The sequence below is a fragment of the Lissotriton vulgaris genome, chromosome 8, assembly GCF_964263255.1.
Source record: "Lissotriton vulgaris chromosome 8, aLisVul1.2, whole genome shotgun sequence".
Classification (NCBI taxonomy): domain Eukaryota; kingdom Metazoa; phylum Chordata; class Amphibia; order Caudata; family Salamandridae; genus Lissotriton; species Lissotriton vulgaris.
The window spans coordinates 982,287,666-982,303,264 of record NC_141696.1 but is presented as its reverse complement, the minus strand read 5'-3'; the positions used below and the strand labels follow the sequence as shown (position 1 = coordinate 982,303,264).

Genomic DNA, 15,599 nt, shown 5'->3' with positions numbered 1-15,599 from the left:
GAAGAAATTGCCAACTTTTTTAAAAATAAATAAATCGCCAAAATTGACCGTGCTTTCCTTGATACTCAACACTCGCTCATCCCTCAAATCACCAGGATACAACACCTTATCCACCCCTCCCCTTGAAAACATCCCTTACGCCCTCACTCCTCCTCACATCGCTAACCCCTCCTGAACCCCTCCCCTCTATCCTACCACTTAAAAATCACGCCTCATGGCATAATTTCCACTCCGTCTCTGAACAGGAAGTCTTCAACATCCTAGCCAAACTCAAACCTCCCTCCCACACTAAAGACGCTCTCCCTTCCGCACTCGTCCAAGATCTCAAACAAGTCATTGCCCCCTACTGGACCAACATCATTAACGCCTCCCTCTCAACAGGGAATGTCCTCATCTCCAACTTTAACTCGGACAAATCACTCCCATCCCCAAAAATCCAAAGGGTGACCCCAATGACCCCAACTATCTCCGCCCTATCTCCAACTTCCCCCTCCTCTCCAAAGCCCTCGAAAAGTGCGCCCTACACCAACTGGACAAACACCTTGACAAGTTCAACCTTCTACACCCCCTCCAATCTGGCTTCTGCAAAGGTTGCAGCACTGAAACTGCAATGCTCAACATAGTCGATGATTTTCACCTTGCCCTGGACAAGGACCAGACCTACCTACTCATCCTTCTTGTCCTTACCGCTGCATTTGACACAGTTTACCACCCAACCTTACTCAATACACTCAAAGATCGCTTCGGCCTTAAAGGCACTGTCCTTAACTGGTTCACCTCCTACTTCCAACATAACACCCAACAAATTAAAATTTAAAAAACTGCCTCTCTAGCCAACGCCTGTCTCCCAAGGTGTCCAAGGATCCATCCTCTCTCCTGCCCTTTTCAACCTCTTTATGGAACCCCTTACCCTTATACTTAAACAAGGAAAAATCAACTATCACTGTATGCGGACGACGCCTAACTACTATAAAATAAAATCCCATTCCGATATCCTGCACGTTAACACTGCACTAACCAAGATCCAAACCTAGTTCCAGAACAACCATCTTATACTCAACCCTAACAAAACTGAGATCATACTCTTCTCTCCCAACAACAACCCTCTCCCTATTCAAACATGGATTGCTGATCTTAATGCCCTAAACTGCTCTCTCTCCCTCGCCGAATCGGTCAAATCACTCTGAATCACCGTCAACAATAAACTCACACTAAATTCCCATGTAAAGAACTCAGCAAAAAGTGCACTTTTCACACTCCGGCATCTCAAAAAAATCAAACCTTTTATTCCAGCTGAAGACTTCAAATTAATTATCCAATATCTTGTCCTATCCAAAATGGACTACGGAAATGCCCTTCTTCCTGGTACTACCAAAACCCAAAATCCACCTTGCCCCCATTAAATCCGCACTCAACATCACAGCCAGACTAACAACAGACTGTAAACGTTTTGACCGCATCTCACCTGCCCTCAAGGCCCTGAAATGGCTCACCATTGAAGGCAGTTCCTCCTATAAAATTGCCTGTATTACACACAAAGCTCTATCAGAAGACCCCAAACTACCTCACATCTAAACTCCAAAAAGCTGGAGGTGCCCGAACGCTAAGAAGCACCAACACTCATCTTCTCATACCCCCCCTACTGAAAAAAAAGCACCTCGAAATCCTGCCCCTTCTCTGGCAAGGCCCCAACCATCTAGAACGCCCTCCCCAAAAACCTTTGATACAACCCCTCCTATGTCAGCTTCAAAAGAAACCTTAAAATTCACTTTCTCACTAAATTTTGGGGAAATTAAATCCCTGGTCTCCTTTCTGACTATTTTCCCTCCTCCTTCCTTAGGCAACTCCACCTACCCCTCGCACTCACTCATCCCCTCCTGACACCCTCCTCAACCCCTCGCCTTTATTATACCTCCCTACACCCTACTATGGCCACTGAGTCCTCCTTGGCATATTGTAAAATTATTATAACATTCTGGTTCTTTCAATTGTTTTTTCTGTTCATCTTATATGCACCCTTCTCTCTCTATGTACTCTAAATTGTTCCTTTTATTTTGTCTGACCACCTGTACAATTTGTTTAGTTCATTGCTATTGTTTGTTTTCTGTTTATTACCTTTGCTGATGTAAGCGCTCTGATATACTCGGGTGGAGCTAGTGCTATATAAAACCTTCAAAATAAATAAAAATAAATTAAAATAAATTCAGTATTTAGTGGTCCTCCTGACACCAGAAAATCTGATTCGTCTACCTGGGAACCGAAGAAAGACTAAGAAGAGCAGACTTCGCAAAAACTGTGGACTAGCTCCAAAACTGTTGCAAACCCTGCCTGGCTGCTGCAGTCTCAATTGTGAAGACTCGACTCACCTGAAAGTTGTGCACCCTCCGAAGTCCTGGTGGATATCCCAGCGCTTAACCATCAAGCAGCATCTCCTGTGGGGTGGAGGAGCCACCCCCCTGCAGCTGCAGGTACCTACCGTACTTGTCTGGTACTCCGGCTGATCACTGGCTCTACTGAGGGAGCATCGAACCAGGAGGAGGTCACATGGTTCTGGGAGATCAGGCCTGTCTAGCCAGCGGGTTTTGAGATGCGAGACCATCTAGGAGCCTTAAAGCAACAAATACTGTGGGTACCAGAGCATTTGAAGCAACCAAGTCTTGTTGAGTTACCAGCCAGGACACCACCAACGCAAAGCCGACCTGCCAACAATGGACTTCAGGATCCATGATGCTTGCACCAAGATTGGCTCTGCTGTTCTATTTACTTTCCCTCTCCAGGTCTCTCGAGTAAAGAGAGCCTCCAGCGCAAGTGACCCACTCGACAAAACACCTCTGCACCCCAGCCCTACAGCCAGAGTTCAAGGAAACCAACGGTGTTCCCTTGCCCCAGAAACCCTCAAGACCAGAGTCCCCCTTTGGGTTCTGCCGGACTTGTCCCAAAGTCCCCCCTTGCAGCCTTTCCTTTCACAGGTACTTTGCCAATAACTTTACCGCATAGCACTTGAGGCTACCAATGCTTTCAGCACCTTTACACCCAGACTCACCAGGGCAGGTAAAACCAAACTGCTGGAGGTTTCTTGGATCTTGGCCCCCAATCACTTTAAGTCCCAAAACGCAGCTTCAAGAAACGCTCCCAAGTATATGTATGCAGTGTACGTTTCTCTGATAGGATAACATTACCGGGTTCAAGGCTCCTGCCTCAAAAACAGTTATTTCAGCATTTTACTGTACAAATCCCATTACCCAAAATACTTAACTAATTCCGATGATCTTTGTGTCTAAAATTACATAAAAATATGTATTATTTTTCTAAATTGGTACCAGATTTCTTTTTGAGTATGTGTCTCATTTATTGACTCTGTGTACAACAAATGCTCAACACTCTCCTCTGATAAGCCTCAACTGCTCGACAACATTAGCACAAATAGAGCACTTGGGATTAGTAAAGTAAGCCCCTGTAAACCAGCAAGGCTCATCTGGACTTTTTGCATGGTGTGCCCCCACATTGGCACACTACATAAAAAGCCAACTTACAACAGTTCCTTCCTCTTTATCTAGCTGGGAAGTTTCCTATTGGCCGAAGACTATGGGTTCTAGCACTCCTCATTATAAAGTGGTGTGCAATCTAGGAGTCTATATGGACGATGATCCCTTCCTAGAAGTCCATGTAACCAAAGCTGAGCCAAACCGCTTTTTCAGTTTTGGACCTCAAAGAACAAATTACTTTCCTTCGGAATTGCTTTTTCTAGAAGAGACACTGTCTAACCACAAATTCCTCACCTTCTGAATGCTTCCCCAGGTGTCAGACTGGTTGGGGAATATTTTAAGCAGTACTTCTGTGCACCACCAGGTGGTGTCGTTCGATTCTACAAAGACACCATGCTGCTCCGGAAATGATGTACGGAGTCAATATAGGAGCCACTCCCATGTGTTTTTGAAGCTGTATGCCAAACACAGAGCCCGACAACAAACTGGTGTCAACCAGTGCAGATTCCTAGACTTGGGATGTTTTTAATAAACAAAGTCCAATTCACAGAATGGGGAAGATGGGAATGTTGGTGAGGAATCTGGGGTTAGTCTCTACAGAAAGTGCGTTACCAAAGGCAAATAACTACTTCTGATAGAGACTTCTAACAGCAGATTCTCAATTTCTGAATAGGTAGCAAATCAATACCAATTCATTGGTGGGTCTGTGAATTGGCTCAAACCAAAAAGTCCTGTAGGATCAAGTGTTGGAAGCTAGTGTGCACATACTACACCAAAATTAGGTATGGTGTGCACAGTCCAGTGTAACCCTAAAGGCAGGGCCGGACTGGGAACCGAAACCAGCCCTGGCAAAGTGCTCAACTGGCCCCCTCTTCCCCCCCCCCCCCCCCCGGGGGGAGGGGGGGTGGCTTGGGGGTGCGACCGTGCTCTTTGCCAGGGCCGTTTTTCGGCCGATTTTGTTACAGGGCCGTTTTTGCAGCTATGCTGCAAAAAACGGCCCTGTTACAAAAACGGCCCCCTAGGGCCCAAAACCGGCCCCCACCCATGCGGCCGACCGGGGGATTGCCCGGTGCCCGCAACGGTCAGTCCGGGCCTGCCTAAAGGTAGGCAGAGGTAAAAAGTAGATAGTGCCTTCCTCTATTTGTGGTAGTGTGGGCGAGAAGTAAGGCTTTATCAGAGGGTAGTGTTAAGCATTTGTTTTACACCCTCAGGTAGCAAATGATGTCACACATTTAAAGACTGGACCCAGACCAATTTGATTTGTATAAAAACATTGTTCAGATATTTTATTTCTAGAACCAAGCCAAGCCCGGTGCAGTTAAGTGAAATAAATACTTTGCAAAATATTATGCAGCGATTCACAATTGCATGCAGTTTCAAATGCAGTACATTTGAATTACAGGTAAGTCGTTTTTTTTTAAATTAATTTCCAGGTACTTTACAGATTACTGTGCCTGTTACTTTTTAAGATACTTTTACTAATCAGTGTGACATGCCTAGATATCACACTGAGACATTCTTTAGACAAAAGGTAAGTAATTCACCTTTAGTACATTTGCAGTTTTTCAATGTTTCATACAAAACAAAACCACACACCAGAATTTTCAAGGAAAAGCAGTCAATGCAATCCTATGGAAGGAAATGAAGTTAACAGTTTGCAGTTAAGTACTTATACGTGGGAGTTGGTATTCTGGGGTTAGAACCAGGGCGAGGATGCACTCTCAGAACACCCTCAGTTGCACTAGGGCGGTCGGGTGCAGAGAGCTGAGGCCCAATGTTATCCAAAGGGGGATAGGGGGACTCTAGTTGGTGGCTTCTCACGAGCAGGTCACAAGGTTGTGGGAGCGAAGCTCCTGGTGTTAGGCTCAGAGCAAAGGGGGATCCAAGTTAGCACACAAGTTGTACCCACAGCGGCGTAGGGAGGCGGGGTGCAGGGTGCTGTTTTGCCATCAGGTGCTCTGTTGTTTTCAATGGGAGTTGCCGGTTTAAGATTTTGGCTGAAGGCTCGGTCCAGGAGGACTTCCAGGAGGAGCCAACAGCTGGGCAGGTAAGTTGGAAGGCTCGGGACGTAGGTGCACCTCAGGTTCTCTTCTCCAAGCAGCAGTGCGGCCCAGATGCCAGGGTGTCTTGAGGTCAGATTTCATCTTACCGGGCCACTCGCGGTTGTTGTGGGGGTCTCCGTGCATAGGCTGCAGGCGACGTTGGGGAGACCTGGAGGGGTCAACCCACAGTGGACTCTGACTCTGGAGTGCTGGGGGACCTCGCTGGGACCAGTGGGCCACCCGGATTTGGGCCATAGGTGTCGGGCGAAGTGGTGGTTCCAGGCGTCCCATTTCTTTGTCCTGAGCGGGCGCAGAGTCTTTCTTGGCTGTTTCTTTTGAACACAGCGGCTGTTCACAGGAGATCCAGTCTTTGTTGAAAGCAGCCAGTCCTCCCAGGTGTTCTGGAGGTCGCAGACGGCAGGACATGGCGACTTTTGGCGCAGGATCTCTGGAAACTGCAGATGGGCCTGTAAGGCTGGGGTCAAGTCAGTTCTTCTCTGCAGTCCCCTCTGCTGGGCGTCTTCTTTCGTCGTTCTTAGATTGCAGGAAGAACAATTGTTACTTACCTGTAAACAGGTGGTTCTTCAGTATTGGTGTCTTTCATAGATTCACATGCTTGAATATTCCCCGTCGTCGAAGTGGGAGTCCCACGGTAAATAAAATAGCAATAATGCTAAATATATATAATATATAATACATGACAAAGAACAGGAAACATAATAGAAACCTCAAAAAACCATTCCTGAACAGGAATGCATGGTAAAGAGAAAAAACTACCTATAACACATGAGTGTCATTATGTTAGTCCAAATTACAGCCAATCAGGCGTCAGCACCCTCTAGAACCTTCTCCTCAGAAGCTCAAGCCCTCAGATTTTCGTAGCACAAGTAACAAAGAGCGCATGAGGAGAAGAGAGCCTCTGAGGGGAGGAGGGTGGGTCGCATGTGAATCTATGAAAGACAACAATACTGGAGAACCACCTGTTTACAGGTAAGTAACAATTGTTCTTCTCCAGTATTAGGGGTGTCTTTCATAGATTCACATGCTTGAATAGAATAGAAAGCAGTACCTCCGAGAACTGAGATTGCTAGGCAAATATATGGAAGAAACCAAGACAGTACCAGAATAATACAGTCATGTTACACATCATAGCAATCACAGTAAAGCATCAAGGAGGGGGGAAACAGAGGCTCACCTTATTGAAACAGATGGCGAAGCACTGCCTGACCCACAGTGGTATCCGCTTCATTGATGGCCTCCAAACAGTAATGCTTGGTGAAAGTGTGCCTGCTGGACCATGTCGCTGCACGGCAAATCTGATGAAGAGGCACACCAGCAAACAAGGCGGTGGATGAAGACATCGCCCTCGTAGAATGAGCCCTCACTGAAGACTGCAATGGTTTACCAGCTTGTTGGTGGCAGAAGGCAATGGCTGAGGAAAGCCATCGAGCAATAGTTGGCTTGGAAACTGGATGTCCCTTACGCAGTCGTCCGTAGGCAATGAACAGCTGGTCGGACTTGCGGAAGGAGGCAGTTCTGGCAATGTAAAATGTAAGGCATCGTTTGATGTCCAAAGAGTGCAAGCGCTGCTTCGCGGAGACTTAGGGTCCGGAAAGAAAGTTCTCAGGAACACAGGCTCATCCAAATGAAAGTCTGTTGGTACTTTAGGTAGGAAAGAGGGGTTGGTGCGGAGCGCCACTCCGTTAGGCCTGAACTGAAGATAAGGAGGCTTGATAGTGAAAGCATGAAGGTCGCTCACGCGACGAGATGAGGTCAAAGCCAAAAGAAGCGCCACCTTCCAGGTGGGGAATTTGATATCAGTTTTATGGATAGGTTCAAATGGTGATTTCATAAGTTGGGATAGTACAACATTGAGGTGTCAAGATGGAGGAGGGCGCCGAATAGGTGGGAACTTGCGGAAAAGTCCTTTGAGGAATTGACGTATGATTCTGAACGAACAGAGGGAAGAAGAGCCATTGTGTTGGAAACCAGATATTGCAGCTAAGAAAACTCTCAGCGTAGAATGAGAGAGTCCTGACTGAGCAAGGCTTAAGAAGAATGGCAGAAGCTGCTCTGGAGTGGAATGGATGTGATGGACATTGGCTGCAACACACCAATGGCAGAATCTCTTCCACTTGAGTTTATAAGTTTTGATGGTAGACTGAGCCCTAATTTGAGCCAGGATGCCTCTGCATTCCTGAGATAAGTTCAAATCTGAGAATTCAAGGTGCTCAGGTTCCATGCCCACAATTGCAGCGTGGAGGGGTCCGGATGGCACACTAGTCCTCTGTCCATTGAAAGTAGGTCTGGACGAGGGCGCAGAGGAATGGGATCGCATTGGGACAGCAGAAGCAGTTCTGAAAACCATGCCTGTCTGGGCCAACGAGGTGCGATCAACAGGATGTGGCAAGGTTGTCTCCGCATCTTCCACAGCACCCGCGGTATTAATGGGATCGGTGGAAAAGCGTAAGCGAATAGATCGCACCAGTCTATCAAAAGGGCATTTCTGCACGACCCATGGTGGGGATGCCAACTTGCATAAGACGGGCATTTCCGATTCTCCGGTGTTGCAAAGAGGTCTTGATCTGGGTGATCCCACTGGCGAAAGACAAGATCTAGAGTCGGCTGATGCAGTTCCCATTCGTGTGTTGAGGAAGTGGACCTGCTCAGAGAGTCCGCCAAAATGTTGGACACGCCCGGAAGGTGGACGGCTGTCAAGGTGATCTGGTGGCGGAGAACCCAATCCCAGATCGACTGGGCCAAGTGAGACAGATGAGGGGACTTGGTTCCTCCCTGTTAGTTTACGTAGTGCATACTGGTGGTATTGTCCGTTTGGATCAGCACTGACTCTGTAAACTACAGGGAGGAATGACTTGAGCGCTAGGAAGATCGCCATCAACTCCAGCCTGTTGATATGCCACTTGCGCTGGGGCGGAGTCCACTTGCCCTTGATGGATAGGCCCTGCAGATGAGCGCCCCACCCCTCCAGGGAGGAGTCTGTCGTCAGCGTGAGATCTGGTGCGTGAACGATAAAGGACGTTCCCATTTCCAGGTTTGTAGGTTGTGCCCACCAAAGCAAGCTCTTTCTCATGCGGGTGGTGACTGCGACAAGGTCGTTGAAGGTTCCGGAGACCTGACACCACTGTAAGTCCAGTTCTTCCTGAATGGGACGGGCGCGCAACCTGCAATTTGGGATCAGTGCGATACAAGATGAAGCCATTCCCAAGAATGATTTTAACGTTCAAACAGAAACGGACTGTTTTCTTCGAATGAGGGAGTCCAGACGAAGGATCTTGTGACGTCGCACGTTGGAGAAAAAAGCTTTTGAGAGCTTTGTGTCTAGGATCGCTCCCAAGAAGGATCTGGTCGGCAGAGGTGCAAACAGACTTTGACGTTGATGGTCAACCCCAGGGACTGAAACACCTGCTGGCAAAGGCGAGTGTCCTGACATAGTTGATGGTGGGATTGAGATTTCAGAAGGCAATCGTCCAAATATGGAAAGATTTGAACGCCTTGTAGACGCAGGTGAGCCACCACAGGGGCCAGTACCTTCGTGAACACACGAGGAGCTGATCGCAGCCCGAAGGGCAGAACTATGAACTGAAAATGTATTGGCCCCACCTTGAAACGCAGGTATTGGCGATGTTGAATAATAGGGACATGAAAGTATGCGTCTTGAAGGTCTATGGTGGTCATGAAATCCTCGCTGGATAGAAGACGCAGGATTTCCTGTAACGTCAGCATGCGGAACAATTGGGACTTTAGGAACTGGTTGAGAGCCCTCAGATCCAGAATGGGTCGCCAATCTCCGGTCTTCTTGAGTATGAGGAAGAATCGAGAGTAAAACCCCTCTCCTCTTTGATGTTTCAGGACCACTTCGACTGCACCTTTTAACACAAGAAGACTAACCTGATGGAAAAGCTCGTCGAGGTGTGGAGGAGGCGGGCCATGAGGTGGAGTACACGGAGGAATCCCTACAAACTCTAGGGTATGACCCCGTCGTACAATGTCCAACACCCAATGGTCCGAGGTGATCGAGGACCACTGACAGTAAAACAGAGAGATTCGACCTCCAACACTTTGATGGTGAGAAGAGTCATTGGCGCTTAGAGTTGGATCCCCCGTAAGAGGACTTTCCTCTGTAAGGCCTGGATGACTGCTGGTGAGATTGCTGATTGGGCGTGTAACGTTGGCCGCTCTGATTGTATGAGCGGTATTGCTGCCCACCTCGAACGTTGGAAAAAGTGCTGCGTCAGCGCGCGCACCTCGAAAGGACTGCTTCCGAAATTGTAATGTGCCCAAAGATTTTGCCGTAACAGTGTCTCTCTTAATTGACTCCAGGGCGTCATCAATATGGGATCCGAACAGCGATTCCCCATCATAGGGCATGTCCAGTATTTTGGATTGGACTTCCTGCCGGAAATATGTGGACTTTAGCCAACCTTGTCGTCGGAGTGCAGCCGCACTTGCAAGCAGACGGAATCCTGTGTTAGCAACATCGACTGCGCAGTCGATCATTTCTTCCGATGCTCTCTGTCCATCACGAAGGATCTGTAGAGCGTCAGGCTTGGAAGCATCCGGTATGAGTTCTATCAGATATGAAATGTCTGACCACATCTGTCGGTCATAACGTCCCAAGATGGCTAAGGCATTGGCTGCCCGGACAGATGTGGAAGCCATCGTTGAGAACTTGCGGCCAATAGCATCCAGGCGTCGACCTTCTCTATCCGGAGGGGCTGTGATAGGAGCCGCTGGGTTCCGGGCTCGACGCTGTGTGGCCTGAGTCACTACCGAGTCCGGCTTAGGGTGAGAAAGCAGGCAAGCCGGAGTGCCAATCGGGGCCTTGTACTTTTTCTCAAGGCGCGGTATTTGTGCAGGTAAGGAGTTTGGAGCAATCATGAGTTTAATTCCTTCCTTTCAAACAAAATCGATGATAGGAATTGTGTGAGTCTGTTTATAAGGTTTGTCCTTAAAATCATAAAGGAAACAGTCCTCCTCACGTTGTGATCTTGGTAATTTAAAGCGCAGAGCTGCTTTATCCATTAAAAGATGGAAACTGGTGATATCTACAGGAGGAGAATCTCCAGAGTTACCTGGCTGAGGTGAGGGCGTCTGTGCCCGATAATCATCCCAGTCCGCCATATCCGGGTCGCCTGCTTCATCCGAATTGTCTGGGACCTCTCCGTCCTCACGCTCCGGGACCGCCTCATCATCCGCATCCTGTGGATGAACTGTTGTATGGATCCTAATAGACGCCTGAACCTGAGACGAAGTTGTAGGTGGTAACGCAGGCGGCCGAGAAGGTGGAGGCAGTGCTACGGTAGCCGGAGATGGTGCCGGTGTACTCTGTGGCGTAGCTGGGAAACGGCGGTTGTAATCATCCAGCATATGTTGGAGATTTGAGATCAGAGTTAAAGGAATGGTAGCCATAGGGACTTGGACCAGCTGTTCCTCAGATTGAGACTGTTGATCACCGTCACCTTCGTCAGAATCAGAGTCCTGACACAATTATTAAGTCAGATGGACTTTGTGCCGCTCCAAAGGTATCCCCTTCTTGTTCTGAGTCAGTGTCAGGCTCAGATGTAGTGGCAAACATTGGAAAGGTGGTTGCAGCTCTGGATCAGAGAGCTGGTGACATGGAGCCTGAAGTCTTCAAAGGCACTAACGGCAACGAGGCAAAGGAAAGTGGTGCCACCGTCGACGGTGCCGTCGTTGTCAACGTAGACGATACTGGCTTGCTAGTCGACGAAGATAGTTTTGGAGAAATCATCGTCGACAGTTCAGCCGTCGACAGAATCGTCGTCGGGGCCACTGTCGACGGTCGATCAGCTGTAGACGAGGCCGTCGACGAAGCAATAGTCGACGGAACGGTCGTCGACGCCAGTGTAACCTCCGTAGACGGAGTCTTCGTCGACTAGGCTTTGGTCGACGATGTCTTCGTCGACGAGTCCTTGGTCGACGGTATCTGCGTCATCGAGATCTTGGTCGACGGAGTCGCCGTCGATGAGGATTTCTTGGAGACTGGCTTGGAAGGCAAGGCAACCCTCGTCGACGTGGATGCTGTCAACGAGACCGTCATCGACAAAGAAAAAGCTGAGGTAGTAGTCAGCGTAGTCGTCGAGGATGCAGCAAATGCCGTTCTCGTCGTCGGAGCGCTCGTCGATGCTCCAGTCGACGGCGGAACTTTGAGAGGCGTGGAAACACCTCGAGAAGCAGCAGAAGACGCCTGAGAGCCAGGTCTCGTGGGCGTAAAGGTGGTAGGGGTGGCTGAAGACGCCACAGAAGCTAGAGGCAAGGCCAACTTCATCTTCTTGAGGAAAGGAGATGGAACATCCTGTAAACTACCACGCTTGGATGCTGCTGAAGAAAGTCCAGAATGAAAACTTTCTGTGTCTGACAGGGCTGAATCCTTGTCTTTTAGACGTTGAAGCCAAAGGAGAAGGCGGCCTTCTCTGTCCTTCAGAGTCTTTGTAGAAAAAGTTCTACAGAACTTGCAGCTGCTAGCCTCATGATCAGGATATAAACAGTATATACACTTCTGGTGGGGGTCCTTTTCAAAAAGGCGCAGCTTCCCACAAGAAGAGCAAGGTCTAAATAAAGACTTCTTACTTGACATGTTGTGAAAAAAACACGAACTAGATGAGTAGAGGTGAAAACTGAGCAGAGCTCAGGGAGACTCCCTTCACGCGACGTGCGGTAGAAAATCTGAGGGCTTGAGCTTCCGAGGAGAAGGTTCTAGAGGGTGCTGACGCCTGATTGGCTGTAATTTGGACTAACATAATGACACTAATGTGTTACAGGTAGTTTTTCTCTTTACCATGCATTCCTGTTTAGGAATGGTTTTTTGAGGTTTCTATTATGTTTCCTGTTCTTTGTCATGTATTATATATTATATATATTTATATTTATTTAGCATTATTGCTATTTTATTTACCGTGGGACTCCCACTTCGACAACGGGGAATATTCAAGCATGTGAATCTATGAAAGACACCTCTAATACTGGAGAATCTGTCTTAGTTCAGGGCGCCCCCTGAATACTGTATTGAGGGGGCGTTTTAGGGGTCTAGAGAGGTCAGTAGCCAATGGGTTACTGATCTTAGGATGACTATACCCTTGGGGTGCTCACCCCACATGGGGAAGTGGGCACAATCCCTAATCCTGATTGGAGAGTGCATGTCATCTGCAAGATGGCGGGCACTGAACAATGGGCTTCACCTAGCCCCCCCCACCTCAAATTCTGTACTTGATCCTGGACCTTCACACTTGCGGATTGATGCAACAGTTACAGCTGGCAAGAGCACTTCTTCAGGAAGCCTCTTCTTTCTTCCTGATCTCATTCCTATTGATGAGGTGCAAGGAGGAAAAATAATCTGAATTGACAGTTGTTGTGCTCCCTTTGGCCTTATATAAGTTAGTTACTTATCTTAGAGAGCTGGCCATCTACAACACTGTGGCAAGTACCAACAAATCCCCTCCCCTCCAGGTCTGAGATATCTTAAGGGGTCCGTTGTCTACTGTTACTTGATGCTGCGAGGGTGGGGTTTGAAAAAAAAATTGTCGAGAGATTTAGCTATCACAATCTAACAGCTAAGGAAATCTCACAGCTAAGGAAATCTCACACACAGATGTTCTTCTAGCTTCCAATCAGGCCTGCAATTTCTTCATGACTGTTTTTTTTTCAGTGGGTTATTGGTTTCAAAGTTCCACATTCAGCAGACAGGGAGCAAGAAAGACATTTTGCCAGGTCCTAGGGTGGACTGACAGGCGGGGTTCTAGACTTGAAATTACAGTACGACACATTCCTCATTAGAAGCCACAAATAAACTTTTGCTTCCACCGGGAAATCTTGCCTTAGTCCTTAATACCCTTGAAGACACCAGTTTGAGCATATGGATACAATTATTTTGCAATTTCTTACAATAATGGGTGCATTATTAATAGCTATTACAGCAGCAGGAAGACTGGGCATCTGATCAAGTAAGGACCTTTTCTTGGATATCCTCCCAGATGCATTGGCCCTGGCTTTTGGATCCAGGTTCACCACCTACAAATTGGATGGATGCATGTAGGGTGCTGCTATACAGAGAGATCTAGACACTTTAGATTATCATACAACTGTTAAATTACCTCTAGTCATAAGAGTAAAGTGTCCAAGGTCTCCATAAGCGGTTTGATCAGATGCAAGTCTAGAATACTCTTCTTAACACAGATCCCGCAGCCCTTGGATATCCAGAGTTGCTGAACCCCATTTACAGCCAGCATATATTGAATTCTGTAAGGCTCCAACATTGGCATCAGCTCACACTCTTGTCCTTGCTTCTCTGAAGTTTTAAAATCAATCTTTAAAAATAGCCTGCAGCATATGTAAATTTAGGGTCACTATTTCCATAAAATGGTCTTGAATGCACCCAGTTTCTCTTTTAAGATGGAAAGAAGGTGGGTCTGCTTTGTTAGACTTTATAAAAATGGAGAGAGGCGTGGAAGAAAAACCTAAAATATTACGAAATCTTTATTACTCCTAATCTCACTCTTCTTAGTGACAGTCCACACACATTACCTGCTCTCACTGAGGGGCAGGGCATTTGGGCGCAGTTGAGGTTTGGCTGTACTCAATAGTTCGAGGACTGTCAGGCTTTCTACTGGCACTTATAATGGGTTAGAGGGTCTATCATCATGTTCTTTTGTGGTAAGTGCGGATCACCTCATTAATAAACACTGCAAAGGGGTACAGTATGACTTGGTGCAATAAATATTGCTGCAAGTACCTAGGCACTAACCACATTTTGCATAGCAGTTGATTTTAAAAATGATAAAATACATAATGGTGCAGTATCACTGATTCATTAGGTTTGTAAACTAGCATACAAATATTGATAAAGAAGAAATACTTTAAATTTGATAATGCAGTAAATCACAGCGATGGTAAAAATGGTTTACCTAGCAGCACAGTCATATGCCAAGACATCAGTTTCTGCCAAAAGGTCGCCATCAGTTTCATGATCGCCTCCATCTGGACCCAACTCAAACAACTGAAAAGTAAAAAAACATACATTAATTATAAGTTCTTTTTTGAACTGGAAGAATTTGCAAACTGCAAAATCCCTCCATGTCAAAAATCGAACAGGTTAAGTCATAACATTCTGTAAAGCAACAGTAGATATTTGTTCAATAGGCATTCAATTTTGTTTTTTAAAGATATGACTTTGTGCATCACCACATTCATGGAGAGCTCATAAATGAATAAAGTGCATTAAGTGCGTGCATGAGTGGTGAAAGAAACAGAAAAAGGGTGCCAGCGTATTGATGTTGCAAACTTCAGCCGTGCCCAGATCACTATTGCATGGCATGTGGAGATCAGCTTAATGTCACTTTCTGTAAAAAACATAACAGCACTGTGTGTGCATTAAAACAAGCTCCTCATTCAATCCTCCTTTGTTCATTCAGTATACTAGTTCAATGTTGGGTGCCATCAGCCTCACCCATCTGAGCTCACTAACTAAATGTACATGTAATGTAAAGTTTAATCTAGCGACCTGGAGTAGCTGTAAAGTGATATGTTGCAACTAAATGAAATAATTTAAATCAAGTCTAAAGGGTTGCAATTTCACTCAGATGTTACATTAATAAGATAAGTTTTAAGTGAAATATCGAGTGTCAGGCTGATTTCTTTTGAAATAGTGATGACTCAGAAAAGCTTCCCAATGGAGAAGTGTGGCTCACTGGTTAGAGGATGCAGACCTGGAAGCAGAGGTCAGCCCGGGACCAGGGTTCAATTCCCAGCTCGGCGGGGTCTTGAGTCCTAAAATGTCCATGGACTCGACAATTCTCGCTCCGGTGCCTACTCTATTCACGGGTTCACACTCTGCGACTCTGGGCGATAGCTTGCTTAATCTCCCGAACGGCCCCTCGCGGCGGGATGCCTGGCTTTCACCTTGCGGATACCCTGCCGGGGTTATCTCACAGGGGAATACCAGGACGGGTTCCCTAAGCAAGCGCTTAGAAACCGGTTGGCGATTTGCGCTATATAAATTCCTGTACATAAATTCCTGTACATGTTGGCTCTTGATATT

At 47.0% G+C, this 15,599-nt stretch overlaps 1 protein-coding gene across 12 annotated transcripts in view; it reads right to left on the bottom strand.

The window, feature by feature from the left end:
• MYCBP2 (MYC binding protein 2) overlaps positions 1-15,599 on the bottom strand; it is a 2,065,574-nt gene that overhangs the window by 1,495,731 nt on the left and 554,244 nt on the right. For all 12 annotated transcript variants that reach the window (XM_086934832.1, XM_086934837.1, XM_086934835.1 and 9 more), the window contains one exon: positions 14,467-14,558. In XM_086934832.1, coding sequence (XP_086790958.1) covers positions 14,467-14,558 — 92 coding nt within the window. The remainder of the gene's footprint in view (positions 1-14,466; positions 14,559-15,599) is intronic.